The following is a 17412-nucleotide window of genomic DNA, read 5'->3' on the forward strand; positions in this document are numbered from 1 at the left end:
ATTTAAAATTAGTTTCCTTGACTTTGGGTGGAAATTGAACCAGTGCCTGCACCAGACTGTATTACAACATTTGGTTTTTAAGACAAGATCACCCAACAAGTAGAGAAATACTCATATTCATTACACATTGTCTCATGGACATTTCTGCTGCTGCTCAACTGCATATATTTGCACACTTCTTTTTAATTCTATGTAGCCTACTTTTTAGTGTTTTATTTATTTTATTATTATACCATTGTGTGTTTTTAGTTTAGTATTTTGACTAGTGTGCGTTGTGTTTCTAATTCAATTCTTGCGGTGTGTATTTAACTTTAAGATTAGAGCTAGCGAAATAGATGTCACAATGACAGTAAAGACTTCTTGATTCTTGACACTTGATATGAAGAAATGGGAGGTTTCTGAGTTATTGAGGCAAATTGCATACAAAAAAGTATATACGACCAAATAATAACTCATAACTGACAAAATGAATCCAACGCATTATTGTACTTGATAGTTTTGTTTTCCCTTTGATAATGACAAGTATTCCTCCCCCTCTGACACAGCAGAACTGCATATTGACTCTTTTCTTCTGAGAGATTACTACCACATGACCAGCAGAGGGCTCTTTTTGTCTTTTTTGAAGAGAGACGTCATACCTCTTCACCATGCTTGCATGCATGCAAAGCTGGAAAAAAGACTATCACATTAATGCAAAGCAGGAAAATGCATTTCAAATAGAACACGAAGTCTAAACACCATTTTCCTTGCAGAATCTTTATTAAGACATAATACAATGAATGTTAACATGTTAAATCACTGTCACTAGTGTGTGGCTCCTGATGTGGCACCATTTTTTTGTACATTAAGGTGCAATTATATCAAAAGTTATCTCAAATGCTGCTAATGTAAAGACAAAAAAATATTAATCCTGTTCATACAAAGTCGTAAAATCTTCTCACTTAGAAATGTTTTTTCTCTATTCCACACACTTGCATCTGTCTACGTCACTCACACATCACACACTCAGTCCCTAACCTCCATCCTGCCAAATGCAACCCCATGTTGTGCCCTCACATGATTTTGACTCAGATGTGAAATGTGTTTCACAGTTCCTCCATTGCGTCAGGAATAGTCAAGCTGTAACTGTAGCTACTTGTATAAATAGCCCACAGCCAAAGTTCAGCATGAGAAACAGTGTCTCAAGATGTTCTTTAACTCTTAAAGAACTTAGAGAGGGTTCTTTGCACAGCCAAAGCTCAAAAGATGGTGACATTTTTTTTAACTACTAAAACGAATCAATAACTTTTCTGAAAAGGCTCACGTAAACTGTATACAACATGTATAATTATGCAATAATTTTACTGATGCTGAATGAAATGAGCCAAAGTGATCAGCCCCCTTTTTGGTAATACTACTTGATAAATATCATCATACTAGCATCATACTGCTGGGATTTTGGCACTTGAGGCATTAGTTGGTTAATGTTTAGCATGCTCCCCCATAATGCAACAATGGTCAAATTTTCTCTATCCCATAAACAAGATGAAACATTAGATTTGACTGTGGTCTTTAGATAGATGAGGGAAACTAAATGGCTGCCACTGCCTCTGCCAAAAACTGTAGGAAATAAATTCTGTCAATCAAAGAATTCTCTGCTCGTTGTAGCCACAAGTCTTGAAAGATAGTGGTTATATATAGGCATCTCCCTCTCCTTATAAGGCCTCAGGGAGCGGCAGGTGGGGGGACACTTGGAGACGGGTAGTTTTGTTGGCCTGGTACAGCACTTTGGTTTAGGCTGACTCCCTGTGGATTTAGGCTGACAACCGAAGGGGCTAAAAAGAAAATCTTTAGGGGTAAGAAAAACAACTTTAATCTCTGTTACCTGCTCCTGTCTCCTCTGTATCGTCATCTTTTTTAATCCACTTTTATTTCAAACCCATGTGTATCAGGTGGGATCAGTGAGATGGGTGTAATTACAGCACAGCCAAGGGATGTTTCATAATCCTTAGTCAGTGCGAATGATACTTAAAAGTGGTGAATGACAAATTATAGCAATAATGAAGAGTGCATGATGATTCAAGTGGAATAAATAAGTTCCGACCGACAAAGGGCTCTTTTATTACTAGCTGTTTTTTTCTGTTATTTGCACTTTGTTTAGGACAGATGAGACACACAAAGGGCTCCTGTATCCATGATTGCAATACCAATTAGTTAAGATCGACTCACTTTGGAAAATCAGACATTATTTCCTGTTTTTGCTACATAAGTTGTTTGTGTTTCATCTTAGGACCTGGAATGTGTTGACATCTTGTAAATTTGGCTTAAAATAACTAAATTAGTTTTTCCTTTGCTTACATTATTGCCATTATCGTCAGTTAGTAAATAGCAATATGCTGCATCTAAATTGTATTGTACTAGCTCGTATAGTTACAGCTGAGAATTTTTGAGGTCTACAGTAACATATGGAAGGGGTCCTGTGTCATTTGGCAGGCATTTGTGCTGGTACAGTATTGGCGGGGCTGACAAGGCCGAGGAGGTGCAGTTCTGCTGGGACAGGAATATGACCCGCCTGCAAAAATGTATTTCCTTATGGAAGTTGAGCATCATTCTTATTTTAGTACACCATATTCCTCCATCTGTTTTTTTTGTCTTTTTTGTTATATTTACATTTTTCCAAGATACTACTGAACATAAACAAACTTCTTTTGATCACAGAGCCCTGTAACCCTGACTAGGGAGAAGGCAGTATAGATAATGAGTGAATTGATGGATGGGTGGTTCACAAACTTATGGTGACACCAGGGGGATTTAAGTCTGAGTTAATATATGAATATAGCGTATAAATGGATGAGTGACTTGAGAATTTAACTGTTAATACTGACTTCCAGGGTAAACGGTTAGATGCTAATGGTGAGGACGTAACCTGGTGTCATCTGTGTGGCTGTATGTCTGACTGGCAGATTTGGGCCATTGCAAGTAAGTTGAACTTGGCTTTGGTGATAGTTTATGTGACACTAAAGCTCGGAAGAGCATTTCAAAGATATGCAAATAGAAACGTGGTGCAGCATGTCTCATTAGCTTTCAGGGTGAGGTTGGTTAGAGGGAATCGCTTCGTGTTTCATGTGAATTTATTTCTGGTCTCCCCGGACCATGAGGTGATGTAAAGCAATTATACTCCCTTGTGTGCATGATGTAAGACAAAGTTATGCTCTTGTTTTGGGGGCTGTACTATAAAACATTTTTATTCATGACACCCAGCAGAGAAGAAAGCAAATCGTTTAGAAAGCTTATGGTGTCATCCATTAGTTTCCTGCAGAATAAACAAATGCATTTTATATTTATGATAAAAATACAAACATTTTTCAAAACTCACATAAGCAACCCATATTTTTGTTACATATATGCGTGATATTGCTTATTTTAATGCAGTTGGATTCTTCTGTTCAGCTGTGGTGTCCGTGTCTGTGTAGATACATTCTTTGTCCAACAATAGTCCACAACCATGTGTTTTGTTTATGTCTGTGCACAAGTGTGTCTTTGTTGCTGGTCATTTGACCATCCTTGCTAGGTTACCACATGCTGTGTTTGTGCACAACTATGAGGCATAACAGTGCCTCTCTAACACCTTGGAACATTGTAACAGCAGCAAAAAAGAAGTTAAGGAAGCTCTGTGAGTAAGCATGAGCCAGGGTCGTGGAGGACACTGTTCTCACCATCACCCATCCTGTCACTCAGATGATTCAGTGATGCTGGTGTTCTGTGTGCAATCACACTCTGATGGAGTTGGACCTGTTACTCACAAAGGTGAACTGCAGTGGTTTAATGAGGACAGCGTTTTTCGTGCGATAACAGCATAATCACTGCACGTAAGGGACAATCGATTATATGTAAAATATGCACAAAGCCACCAAGAGGCCTCACACTGGTTTGTGGACTTTCTTGTTAAGGCTCAGAGCTCACATTTTTGTTTTAGTCAAGTTGGGTTTTTGCAGTCAGGAGTGAAACAAAATTGAGGGTATGGAAAAGAAACGAGGGCAGGTTGAGTCGATTGGAGACGAGGCAAGGCAAGTCAAGTCGGAGTGAAAAGGTACCTGTGGAAAAGCGCCATGAATGGGACCTTGACTCAATGGACACAGTGGACATCAGTTGGAGAACTCAATAAGTCTCAGTGTTTTTTACTCCCTCGTTAGCGTAATACTTTGGTTAGATTATAGCTGCCATCAGCTATGATGAGGTGCCCTTGGGCTGGATACCTCCCCATACCAGGACCAATCAGTGTGTGAGTGTCTATGGGCTATGCTTTAGAATTTTAAATGCTACAAACTGTACAAATGTGTGTGAAAAGGAGTTAATGTGGCTAGTGGCTTATACCTCTAAAGCACACTCCCAAAGTACAGTCCATGTAATATCTCCAGAAAGACATCCTTTCTGGCTCGTATCAGTTTCGCAAATGGCAATATTGCTGATGGACCAATGTACATAATATTGCCTGTTTTGGTTCTATTGTCAAAATTGTAATAAAGTAAATTATCTTAATTTCATTCTTTACTCTTTCTTTCTTTTTTTAACCTTCTTTACTTTTTTAACTATTCAATTTAAGGGATCTTTTCAACAATTCTCTGGCATCGATAGCTCTTCAGTCTCTGTGTTGGCTTCAGTTCTGACTTTTAAGCGTGAATCTGTCGTACTTTGTCATCATGTCGATCTGTGTTTTTCTTGTTGCTTGTCCGACAGGTCAGTGTCAACATTGTCACCATGTCATTACGGATCAAACGTGGACATTACAACCATGAATACCACCACAAACAGAGCCAATATGTGGTTAAGGAATACAGCAGGTATAAGAGACACATGCTAATGTGTCTCTGCATTGGCTGCATTAGGTTACACTAAGCTAATGCAGTCCTTTGACAATCCTAATATTGTTACTAATATTATTACTTATAACATTATGATGCTTGACTGCTACAACATTTTACATGCTAATTCAGCTATTGAAACTGCTACCTTTGCAAAATAACAACACGATGAAGCATAACTGGGCTAATTTGAAGCTAACTCCAACATCAATTTAGCTTAGAGCTAGTGAGCTCAGTTTAGTAAGGCCAAGGTTTTCCTCAGGATTTGCAGTTTTTTAAACATTCTTGCAGCAAAATTGCAGTTTAAAGTTCCTCGTGGATAGCAGAAACATTCATGTACTAAATCTCAGAACTGTTTTGATGTGGCCTTGTAAATATTTGTGGAATAATTGCACTAAATTATTCTGACTTTTCTTGTATTTTCATTTAAGTGAAGGCTGCTTTTTTCATTATGGCAATTAAGTATGAGGCCATCCTAATATTTCACCATGAAACTCACTTGATTTTAATTTGTAGTGATTAACATGTCAACACCCATGAAACATCCTTTGTAAGAGAGTCAGACAGTGTTAATGTACAATAGCTTGCGTGTAGTACTTGTGTGCTGTTTACATTTAATCAAAAAGTGTTGATCTTGCTGCGGCTCACTTGGCTTGGCTTTATCTATTTCTACACATTTATTAATATGCAGCTTATCCCAGCTAAGAAGAAACCTACTTGATATGTTTAACAAAGTGCTGTGTGACAAAAGTTGGCTTAATTTTAGAAGTGTAGTAGTAGTGCAAAAGAAATCTGTGTGAAATAATTCATTAACTCATTTTAGATATCCTTTACTCAAACATCAGGTAAGTATAAAGTTTGTTTTTCAGTGCCATTGAAGACTGACTAACATAAATAGAAGGTCACTATTTTATGGTAAAAGGGATAGTTTTTTTTTAAGAGAGAGTATTTTTTGTTCAGCTTCAAGTATGCTCAGTCATTGTTGTGAACTTTAGATTTTAGAGCATTCTCACAAAGCTCTTCTCCCGGCAGCACTCTCACATCCTCAGAATCTGCAGCAAACATTTACGTTACTCAGACTCTGAAGGATTGTCTCGAACCAACATGCACTTGTAAAGCAAATATTAAGACGTGTGATCAATGATGGCCCCGTCTCCCTTTATTAATGTGCTGCACTTTCCTGCCACCCACAGGGGTTTATAAACACGCTAATATCTACTTTCTTCAATGCTATTGTTTTCATGATCTCTTTCACCTTCCAAAGAGAGTCCTCTGAGTAGCAGGGACAGCTTTGACCTGAAGGTTTTCAGTGTGATGGACCTCTAAATATCTGAGTTGGTGCACAAAGAATCTTTACACAACAAGGAAAAGTAATGCTAGCAATCACTGTCCTCACATTTTCCCTCTTTTAATTGCAATTTGAAAGTAATTTTGAATGGCAGTTATTTGGTGCACAAATATTTCCATAGTGGCACAAACCTGACAGGGGGCGTACACGATTATCTTATATGCAGATCATCTTGAGATTCACCCTCGTGGCTCAACGCTCCCTGACATCCAGGTTTTATTTACAGTCCTGCATTTTTTACATAACAAAGTTGAAACTCTCTCTTTTTTGGGGCGCGGGGGTTGCTACACAAGGCTGTAGAGCCTTTTTTAATGCAGTATTTCATAATTGGCATGATTTTTCACTAACCTGTTATGGGTACTTTACTTACAGTGTATTCATGAAAGTAAAAAGCTGATAAATTGATAAACTGATACTTTTTGTCTTTAGCTCTGAGGCTATGGAAGAAAGATATGAGCACAGAACACATGCTCGCATTGAGGACGTGGTAAGAATATATGAGTTGATTTATCTTCACTTATATTTATATTTACGCAGTAACAGTTCAAGCAGGTTTTACTTATCATCCCGTGCTTTTAGTAATATGAATTAAAATCAAGTTGGATGAGGTAATACGTTTTGAGGTATTATAGAGAGGTGCAAGAAAAGGAGCTATAAATTATAAATCTCTTTGATATTTTTATTGACATCTTGTTCACCTGTTTAGGTGAGAACAAAGATGCATAAGAAGTATGTCCGCGAGGAGCCCATGATCCGGGGACCAGAGTTTGTGGTCAGACTTAGATCCCACACTGTGTTTGAACACACTCCCATCAGACTCTTCTGTACTGTGCATGGCTTCCCCATGCCAATTGTGAAATGGTAAGTCACTCAAACGTTTGTCTTTAAAACCTGGTTAATCACATTTTCTCATGAAAATATTTTGGCCTGTCTGGTTAGACATGCTTTGATAAAAGTGAGTTATGTTTTTCCCTCGTTTTAGGTATAAAGATGGGGTGATCCTGGATTCGTCCTCAGGAAAGTATTTGGTCGAATCCATTGGTGGGAGCCATTCTCTGGAGATACCAAGGTAAAGGGGGGTGTCTGGTGGACTGTTTACTATGAGGATACTTTGTTAAGGTCTAATGAATGATGATATGTAGATAAATCATATAATTTGAATGAATTACATGTACCATACTACATTTTTGCATGAACCCTGCAATGCATTCTGTTTTCTACAAAAAAACCTTCAGGAAACACAGTGTATGTTTCTGCCAGCTGCAGAGAGCAATAATAATCTGTGATAGCACAATGAACAATCAAAAGTGTCCAAACATCAATTGCTAAACATCTGATATAGTATTTTTATATTCAATTGTGTTTCTTTTCATGAAATCCATACAAATGTTTTTTTTTTCCGATGACAACAATGATGTTTGACTGATTATCTTACTAGAAGATTACACGATGAAATATCATTAAATCTCTGTTTCAGTTTGAGTTTGTGGCTGCAGTCTATGTGCTTACTGGTGGACTGGAGCGTATCGTTCTCTTTTCCAGTATGTGGAAGCTCAGCTGTTCCAGCGCTGATGCCAGTGCTATATGATACTCCAGGACTTTTTCAGTCATCGCTCTTTGAATGGATCCCATCACTCTCCCGAGAGCTCTAAAACTAATGAGACTGTTAGATCGCTGACTATTTCCACTTAGTGCAGTCTTCTCTCCAAATTCAAAGAATGATTTAAAAATCAACTTCTATGAAACTTTTAAAAGCAAAGTCTAAGGAGTCCCAAAGGGATGACTAATGAGCAATAAGTTAAGATCAAGACAGCATGAGGACCCAGGAAAGGAGGAGATAGCGAGGGATGATGAAATAAGAAATAGCTTTAACACTGAGGTTTGTCTTCAAAGCATCAACACGTGCATCAATATGCAGGGACAGCTACTGTAGATTGCAACATGTCTTTACCCCTGGAGCAGCCATCTAGGGGATTTTTTTTTCTTTTCCCCGTGAATTGTTTTTACAGAGTGGACAAGATTAACCATACTGTATAACTCAAATCGTTGTTACCAAATTATAAATCATCCATTTCTGCAAGCACCTTAATCTTATCCCAAATATCCCAAATAGGTAATTGTGTGAATGAACAGGACACAAAGGCTTTTTTTTTTAGCAAGCTGTGGGGCAAAATAAGCATGATGTATAAATAACTGAACCAAGTATCGTTGCTCAGGCTCAAGTGTATGTGAATTGTCGGTGATCCTTGGCAGCATGGCGCATTCATGTAGACAGCATTTCATCATTTAGTGCTGTGGCTTTTTATACACGCAAAATCAAACTGAAACTGATAACCAAATCAGGTCCTGGTAGATTAGCAGCAGATCTGGTATTTAGGTGGTCCCCATACTTTCTCAGATGACTAAAACGTTACTCATGCAACCACCCAGGATTTTATTTGAAAAAAATGAAAAATTGTAATTTGTTAATCTGAAATATTTTAAGGAATTGTCTTCGAGACTTATGCCGTATGCCTTTATTTTCCTTTACAGATGTTCGACTGATGACACAGCCCAGTACACTGCTGTGGCTGGCAACATCCATGGACAGGCGTCTAGTCAGTCATCCATTATTGTGAAGAGTAAGTTACTAAAGGTCTAATTTTTTCAATGTGCAGCTCCAGATCAGGGGCCTCATTTATAAAGCTTGGTTGCGCACAAAACAGGGCACGCAAAGGTTTGGATTTAAAAAGAAAAAACTAACCGAAAAATCTGCGTATCTCTACGGCAACCCTGACTCTCCCGTAGGAACTTACTTAAAGGAGCATGAGGCAGGATTGAGGCAGGATTTATGAAAAAAATTCATATACGTTTTAAGTTTTCTAGTAATAATGTCAGATGAAGCGTTCCAAACCAAAAAGAATGAGCCCTCTAGTGTATCTCTCCGTTGCCTTGAACAGGCTGTGTGCTGCAAAATGTGCTGCAATTCCGGGCCGGAATTTCCCGCGCTGTCCTGCGGATGTGACGTCAAATGACGCTGCATGCACTTTCTCCCCGTTCTCCCTAACCGGCTTCGCTGTTGGCTGCAGTAGTAGTAGTAGTAGTAGTAGTAGTGAAGGGTGGCGCTAATAAGTCTCATTTCTTAAAAGGAGCCTCATGCTCCTTTAAGACATGGGGAACTGGCGACGCAGGCTGTGAGGTGGTGAAATGAAGCCAGATTCATCATGACATACTCTTAATAATGTCATCACATATCACAACATATATCAGACTTATAATATAATAGCGCTGATCGTGTCCCTCTGTGTTTGAAGCTCAGCCTCACTCAGGAGTCTGGTGCAGCTGCTGGATCTGCAGCCGCGGTGAGTGGGCTTGCCACCCGTCCATTGAAATACGGAATTGTTACGTAATTGGGAATTAAAATTTATATAAAAATATAAATATAATATAATATAATATATATAATAAATATATAAAAACAGTTTATTCCGTATTTCACAATCGTCCCATTCACGTCTGTCACACACGCACACACTAGTTAAGCCTAATTATGCCTAAATAATGGTTCCGCGTTAAATCGACGCAGAGCCTACGCCGTAGGGTTACGCCGTAGGTTACGCGGCGACGCGCCCTGTACGGTGCGCGGGCCGTGTAACCTACGCCGTATGCTCTGCGTCGATTTAACGTGGAACCATAAATCAGCCTTGAGCAGCACAGAGGGGAGGGGAGGGGGGGTAGCGGGCTCCCGTCCCGTCTTCGCACAGAGTGTTTTGATGATTTGCAATTACAGGCTGAGCCTACCGTTAGTTCTTAAACTGTAAAAAAAGGGGGGGGGAAGAGACAAAAGCATGAGTTTGAAAAGTGGAGGGGGGGGCATGTCCCCCCTGTTCCCAGTGGAAATTGCGCCCTTGCGCCTGACGGCATTTTATTTTCACTCGCTTTATTTTATACTATTTATACTTTTACTGTGACCACCAAATAATGTCGTTTTCCTGTCCTCCACCTCATCCTCAAAATTTCGATCTCAGTCTCTGTGAAATTTAGTGGCACAGTGGCTCGACACGTCTCATTCATTCTGATGCCAAACAGGCTGCAGGAAGCCACTGCGCATGCTCAGCAGGCTCATTCATATGCAAATACTACTTTGCATTGCCCTTTTAAGGTATGAAGTGGGCGTGTAGAGGGCGGGATATGAGGCGGATTCAGCTGCGCAACCTTCCAGCTGGACTGTGATTTATAAAGCGAACATTGCGTGCAAGTGTGCGGTTTTATAAATCCGGATTTTTTTTTTGCGCCCGCCATTTTCGGCTTTTGGGTGTACGTGCACTTTTAGTATGAATTCTACGCACTCCTTTATAAATGAGGCAGGTACTACAGAATATATTAAATATTATTGATAAGCTGACATTATGGATATGAAACCTTTAATAGCACCAACTGTTATGCCAAACATAAATTACATATTTAGGATTTGTTTTTAGCTTTATTTTTAGCTAGATAGCCAAGGTTTTGATAACTATTCCAGTGACTCTGCTGGTCAGTGAATTAACATTGACTCAAGTTTTCCAACATAGTTAACTGGGACACTTTGATCAATAACTACGTATCCATATATCTGCTTTCTCAGGATCACTGTTTTCATTAATATTTCTGGCTGGTGCCAAACATATCATGTTTGTTTAATAACTGCACAGGATTCAAGGAGGAGGAGGAGTCCAGTTCATACGCATGGCTGCCTTATACAGGTAGATATTGTCCTGTAATTACCTCTTTCAGTGTTGTTTGAATATCAATTGTGTAAAGTTTTTTTTCCCCAATCTCTAAAACTTTGTATCTTCCTTGACCTTTGTCTCCCAGCTGCCATGCTTCCCAAGATCCATTACACTAAAATCAGGATTACGTTTGTGGAGAAGTTTGGTCCAGTGTTTTCCAGTGAGGGAGGATCTGCCACTCTGTCCGCCACCATGACCCTGGAACCCAACCTGGCCAACCTACAGCCCGAAGCACAGTGGTACAGAGATGGTAAATGCAACGAAATCATATATCAGTCATAATTATACTATAATTACCATTAATCTGTGGTGATGGAAAGACCAAGACATGCAGCCAGAGGCATAGAAATAAAAGTGGCTTGTTATATTATAAATGTATAAGAGGTACATTATTCATGAACATAATCAGTTCATTTAAACTTTATGTGCAACATTAAATCAGAAGAAAGTTACATGGTTTAAAAAATGCATTCCATTAAATTTCAAAAATGTATAAGATGCTTTTATAAATCAGGGACATATTGAAGGGAAATATGTTCCTCTCCTCCTAAACTACAGACTGCTCTGGCTTCAAATAAAAAAGTATCTTCATAAAGCTGCACCTTTTGAGGAGTAAAATCAGGACAGGATCACTATAAAAGCCTCTAAAATCATTAAGCAATTAAACGGTACCAGGATAACTTCAATGGGTACACAGTTTGGAGAAAGCTCTGGTCCCTCAGACAGCCATGTATCAAGATGTGTCAATCATCAGTGACGTAACCGGCAAGGCATTAGTGTGGGAAATCCTTCTCAGGCGCTAAAGAAAGAAGCCTTATGCAAAAAGTGAAGCCCTATGTCTGACCTTGTCCTGAGTTTTGCATCAACTCCTCTGGGGATGTAACCGTCCCCTTGATAATGTGATGCAGATTTATTCAGAAAAGTACATTGAGGTTTTTCGAGCAACATGCTGCCTTCCAGATGACATCTTTTCCAGAGATGCCCTTGCACCATTCAATCAGATAATGTAAAACCACACCTGCATAGATTACAAAGACATGGCTGAGGAACAAAAGGGTACAGGTATTGGACTGACCTGTTTGCAGCCCTGAATTGTCTCCAGAACAGAATATGTGAAGAATTTTGACGTTAAAAAGCAAAAACAATGACTGGGAACTATTGCACACCTTGAGAGATGTTTGAAGGAAGAAATGGACTAATAAATATTTGAAATGCTTCTTTTTTTGACAACCTCAATGCCAGACATATTGGAGGAAGGAATGGCAACGTTACAAAGTAGAAAAAACTTTAAAAGGCTTTTGTCTCAAGACCTGCAGGAAAGTTTATTGACAAATTAAATTACACTGACAAGAAAAATAAGAGATGTTTTCTTTTCATATTTTTGCAGCTTTTCATATTTGGGGTTGTGTAATTCTTAGAAATACACATTCAAGTGTGATGTGTCTTTTCTAGAAACTCGTCTGTTTGACTCTAAGTGGGTGAAAATCGAAACGGGCAGAGGCTTCACCACCTTGCACCTTCCACATCTGTACAAGGATGACGAAGGCCTTTACACTCTTCGCATGGTCACTAAAGGAGGCACTGGAGAACACAGTGCATTTGTCTCCGTCGCAGGTGAGGTGGATGATTATAGAAATTAGCTGATGAAACACAGACCTCATTTCAAAATAAACCGGTGATTAAGATTTGGATATGGATGCAAATGCTCCTCAGTTCAACATCACTGGCTTGTTTTCAGTTATAACATCTTATTTGCTTGTATGATTTCAACGTCACACCCATTGCTTGTTGTGTAGACGGCCCTCCCCCAGTTGCTAATGCACCTGGTGCTCCCATGGATATCAAGATCCACGATGCCAACAGAGACTACGTTATTGTGTCATGGAAACCTCCCAATACCACTACTGAGGGTCCAATCCTGGGATACTTTGTGGACAAGTAAGAGTTTCTTAAACAAATAAACTTAGCAACATATGTAAACAGTTTCAGAGTGACTTTGCTTGACTAACTGAACAAATTAAGGGTTTTTGTCTCAAATAAGAAATCCATTTTCTATACCGCTATCTGACCTAATTCCTCAGAGGATCTTTTCTGTCTGTTTTACAGTGTACATTGTCCTTGGCGATATGATATTGTATATACAGAAGTCAGTGCATCAGCAAGTGCTATCTACTAGTTTAACTGGATATTCAAGCAAAGGCCTATGCATTTCTTGCATTTATAATTGTGTCTTGTGTAAAATTATTTGACCACTGCCGTTTTTGACACATCAAATGTGACAATTATATTATAATAATAATAATAATAATAATAATAATAATAATAATAATAATAATAATAATTATTATTATTATTATTATTATTATTATTATTATTAATTTTATTTGGAGGCGCCTTTCACGTCACCCAAGGTCACCTTACAGAATAAAAACAAGAAATACAATTAAAAATACAATAAAACATCCGTAAAAGCAACAATACAAATAACACAACAGTAAACAAACAAACTGGTGGGAAGTAGTGCGATGGGCAAGTTTGAACAGGTGAGTTTTGAGTTGCGTTTTGAATGTGGTGATGGAGTGTATTTGTTTTATGTGTGGGGGGAGGGAGTTCCAGAGTCTGGGTGCCGAGCAGCTGAAAGCTCGGGCACCCATGATGCTAAGGTGTGAGGTGGGAGTGTAAAGGAGTCCAGCAGAGGTTGAGCGGAGGGTGCGGGAGGGAGTGTAGTCTTGCAATAGGTCACAGAGGTAAGTGGGGGCTAGGTTGTGAAGGGCTTTGTGGGTGAGGAGGAGGTTTTTGTAGATGATGCGGTATTGGACTGGGAGCCAGTGGAGTTGGATAAGGACGGGGGTGATGTGGTCAGATGACTTGGTGCGGGTGATGATCCGGGCGGCCGAGTTCTGAATGAGTTGTAGTTTGTCGGTGAGTTTGGTTGGGAGGCCAGTGAGGAGGGCGTTGCAGTAATCGATACGGGATGTGATGAATGAGTGGACCAGGATTTCGGTGCTGGATTGGGACAGTGCTGGACGGAGTCTGGAGATGTTGCGGAGGTGGAAGAATGCAGTCCGGGTGATGTTGTGGATGTGAGGTGCAAATGAGAGTGTACTGTCCGGAATGACGCCGAGGCTCTTGACGTGGGGGGAAAAGGGTACCGGGAAGCCGTCGATGATGATGGGAAGGGCGGGAGAGGGTTGTGACTTGGTGAGGGTGGATTTGGAGCCGATGAGAAGAGCCTCTTATTATATAATTATTATATAATTATACATTAACATATGACTGAACTGGTTAATACAGTTGCATGCAAATCCAACTAATTATACACTCACTGCTTCAACCTCATACACATACTTACCTTTACTTTTTTCGGTATAACAGTCCTGTTATAATCATAACACATCATAACCAATAAAAGTAATAGATTTCTTCCCCAAACATAAGTAGTACAGACAAGTTTATACTTCTGTTTCTTCAAATTATTCATTCTTTCCCCTTTGAAATGTTTTAGATGTGAGGTTGGAACTGACAACTGGACCCAATGCAACGATCACCCCATAAAGATCTGTAAATACCCCGTGTCTGGGCTGTTTGAATCACACTCCTACCACTTCAGAGTCAGAGCTGTCAACTCTCACGGAATCAGCAAACCGTCCCGCATATCAGATCCCATCGCTGCACTGGATCCTACTGAGTTTGAGAGGCTTCACGGTGGGTTTAACTCCATTTGTATGGAGAAATGTCATCCCTTTCTTGATTTACACCTTGCTTAATAAAAGACTTGATGAATGTGTCCTGTAGACGCGGATGCAGACACAGCTGGCTTGATGTGTTTGAATGGGTCCAGCGCTATGATTTCAAACTGCAGGAGTTGTAAAGCTTCTGTGGTTTTACTCAGCACATGTAGACAGCCTCTGCGATCTTTCCAGACCATTTATTGACAGCCAACCTTCAAAGAGATGAACACAAACACAAAGTCCTCATGACCCAGTGTCACCTGGCAAGTGGGTCACTTACACAGCGCCTTTTCGCTGTCATCATCTGTCAGGGCCGTCCAAGGCCTTAATATAGTCATGAAAATAAAGAGAGGGAGACTGATCACAGATGCAATGCATCTCTGCTCATAAAATGAGAGACCCCAGTTGTTAAAATTAACTAAATTTGGCTTAGTATGATTACATTAGGTGCTGTTTTATGCTACATGACCAGTCTCAGCTTCAGTCATATTTCCAGCTCTGCATAAAAACTGACTAGTAGTTCATGATTATAAGTTAATTAGCCAGAAAAGCATTTTGATGGAAATGTTTGGAACACTCTCTGAGTAACTGATGATCATCTCTTTATTTTCTTGTAGCTAAAAGGCTCGGAGGAAAACTGGATGTTGTATCTTACCATGATGATGTTGAAGGTCAGATTTGACTCATATTAATGTCACATGTTTAGGTGTTAGATGTGTAATGTTTGGAGGAATCTGGTTGTGAGCTTGTGGTTGTGTCACTGCGTAGCTGAAGGAAAGCCCCCAAGCGCTCCATCAGGAATCCATGCCTGTGAAACCGACAGGACATATGTTGTTCTGAGCTGGAAAGCCCCAGCATATTCCAGCAAGGCTCCTATGTGGTACTACATAGAGAAGGTATGTATGTACTTTCATCGATTACCTCAGCATCGCTGCTCATAGTCTTTCTGCATGAACCTTTCTCTTTAGTTTTAAATAAGTTTGAAGAGTATTGAACTGGCATTTTATGGATCTCTGTGCCTCCACAGGCCATGGGCGACAGTGATGCATGGCAGCGCGTTAACACTCAGGTTCCTATTCGATCTCCCCGTTATGCTGTCTTTGACCTGGAAGAGGGCAAAGAGTACAAGTTCAGAAGTTTGTCTGCCAATATTCATGGGACCAGCGAGCCCTCAGAGCCAACTACACTCATTGAAACTCACCAACTAAAAGGCAAGTTTCTATTGTCTTCTTTTAGCTCATACATAATTAGTATCATTTTCAGTCATCATTATCATTTATTTTCATCTTGCACTTTGCTATTTTTTTTTATCGTTCACAGGTGTACCATCTGCTCCCGGTCAAGTAATTGCAACAAGGGAAACTGACACCTCCGTCCTTATTCAGTGGTCTCCTCCAAAGGAACCCAACAATCTCATTGGATATTATATTGACCAGTGTGTGAAGGGGTCCAAAGACTGGACCTCAGCCAATCACAAACCTCACAAGAATGCCAAGTATGCTTTAAGCCACACAATGTGACGCTCAATACCTGTTATTTATTATTTGATTTATGGTTAGAAAGTGATTTTCATATGCAGTTATTGTCTTGCACCAGATTTGTGGTTAGTGGCCTGACCACAGGAGAATCCTACACCTTCCGTGTCCAGGCTATCAATGAGCTGGGTCTCAGCGATGAATCCCAGGAATCAGCGCCCCTCACCGTCAAGGCCGCGCTTAGTCAGTATTAAAATATTTTGATGTCTGTTAGAGATAATCATGATAATCATCTTTCTTTCCCCTGCAGCTATTGAATTTCTTTGTTGTTGTTTTTGTATAAGAAACATAATTAAAACAAATTAAACTGTATTCTTAGCCACCCCTTCTGCCCCTTATGACATTGCCCTGCTGAACTGCGACGGCCACTCAATGGTTCTGAACTGGAAGAAGCCTCTTCATTCTGGAGGTGCAACGATCAAGGAGTATTATGTAGATAAGAGGCGCAGTGGAACAACCACATGGAGGGAGATTCATATCCCCCCAGTCACAGAAAGACTTTATAAGGTAACAGAACATCTGTCTTAAAAAGATTTTTTTTTTAATGAAAAAAAAAAGACATGGCAGTGTATGTGTAGTATGTGTCTAGGGTTGCCACCCGTCCCGTAAAATACGGAATTGTCCTTTATTTGAGAAAAAAATGTTGCGTCCCGTATTGAACTAATACGGGACACGATTTGTACCGTATTTTCCTTAACTTTTACACCATATTCTAGTTGAATTATTGAAATAAATTAACTTTTACACCATATTCTAGTTGAATTATTGAAATAAATTACCCTTTACACCATATTCTAGTTGAATTATTGAAATAAGTTAACTTTTACACCATATTCTAGTTGAATTATTGAAATAAGTTAACTTTTACACCATATTCTAGTTGAATTATTGAAATAAATTAACTTTTACACCATATTCTAGTTGAATTATTGAAATAAATTAACTTTTACACCATATTCTAGTTGAATTATTGAAATAAGTTAACTTTTACACCATATTCTAGTTGAATTATTGAAATAAATGAACTTTTACACCATATTCTAGTTGAATTATTGAAATAAATTAACTTTTACACCATATTCTTCACCTGTAGGCTATATTATACATCTGGGCTGATGTGGACATACGTAGCATAGGAGGATATTTCAGCTGCTAGTATGGTTGTCTGTCTGTACAGTCATGCAAGTTCAATGCTATTAAAGCACT

At 39.3% G+C, this 17412-nt stretch overlaps 1 protein-coding gene across 2 annotated transcripts in view; it reads left to right on the forward strand.

Annotated features, from left to right (window-relative positions):
• Positions 1–1729: 1729 nt before the first annotated feature.
• myom2b (myomesin 2b) overlaps positions 1730–17412 on the forward strand; it is a 33703-nt gene continuing 18020 nt past the window's right edge. The window contains exons 1-17 of one of the 2 annotated variants that reach the window (XM_061744532.1): positions 1730–1835; positions 4717–4820; positions 6619–6676; positions 6896–7050; positions 7172–7258; positions 8722–8810; positions 10863–10913; positions 11026–11190; positions 12393–12554; positions 12737–12878; positions 14446–14645; positions 15289–15342; positions 15440–15567; positions 15699–15882; positions 15992–16166; positions 16268–16389; positions 16526–16713. In XM_061744532.1, the coding sequence (XP_061600516.1) occupies positions 4738–4820; positions 6619–6676; positions 6896–7050; positions 7172–7258; positions 8722–8810; positions 10863–10913; positions 11026–11190; positions 12393–12554; positions 12737–12878; positions 14446–14645; positions 15289–15342; positions 15440–15567; positions 15699–15882; positions 15992–16166; positions 16268–16389; positions 16526–16713 (2043 nt within the window). In that variant the 5' untranslated portion in view covers positions 1730–1835; positions 4717–4737. The remainder of the gene's footprint in view (positions 1836–4716; positions 4821–6618; positions 6677–6895; positions 7051–7171; positions 7259–8721; positions 8811–10862; positions 10914–11025; positions 11191–12392; positions 12555–12736; positions 12879–14445; positions 14646–15288; positions 15343–15439; positions 15568–15698; positions 15883–15991; positions 16167–16267; positions 16390–16525; positions 16714–17412) is intronic. The other variant, XM_061744531.1, reaches the window with a different exon arrangement.

The sequence above is a fragment of the Cololabis saira genome, chromosome 2, assembly GCF_033807715.1.
Source record: "Cololabis saira isolate AMF1-May2022 chromosome 2, fColSai1.1, whole genome shotgun sequence".
In the NCBI taxonomy this organism is placed as follows: domain Eukaryota; kingdom Metazoa; phylum Chordata; class Actinopteri; order Beloniformes; family Belonidae; genus Cololabis; species Cololabis saira.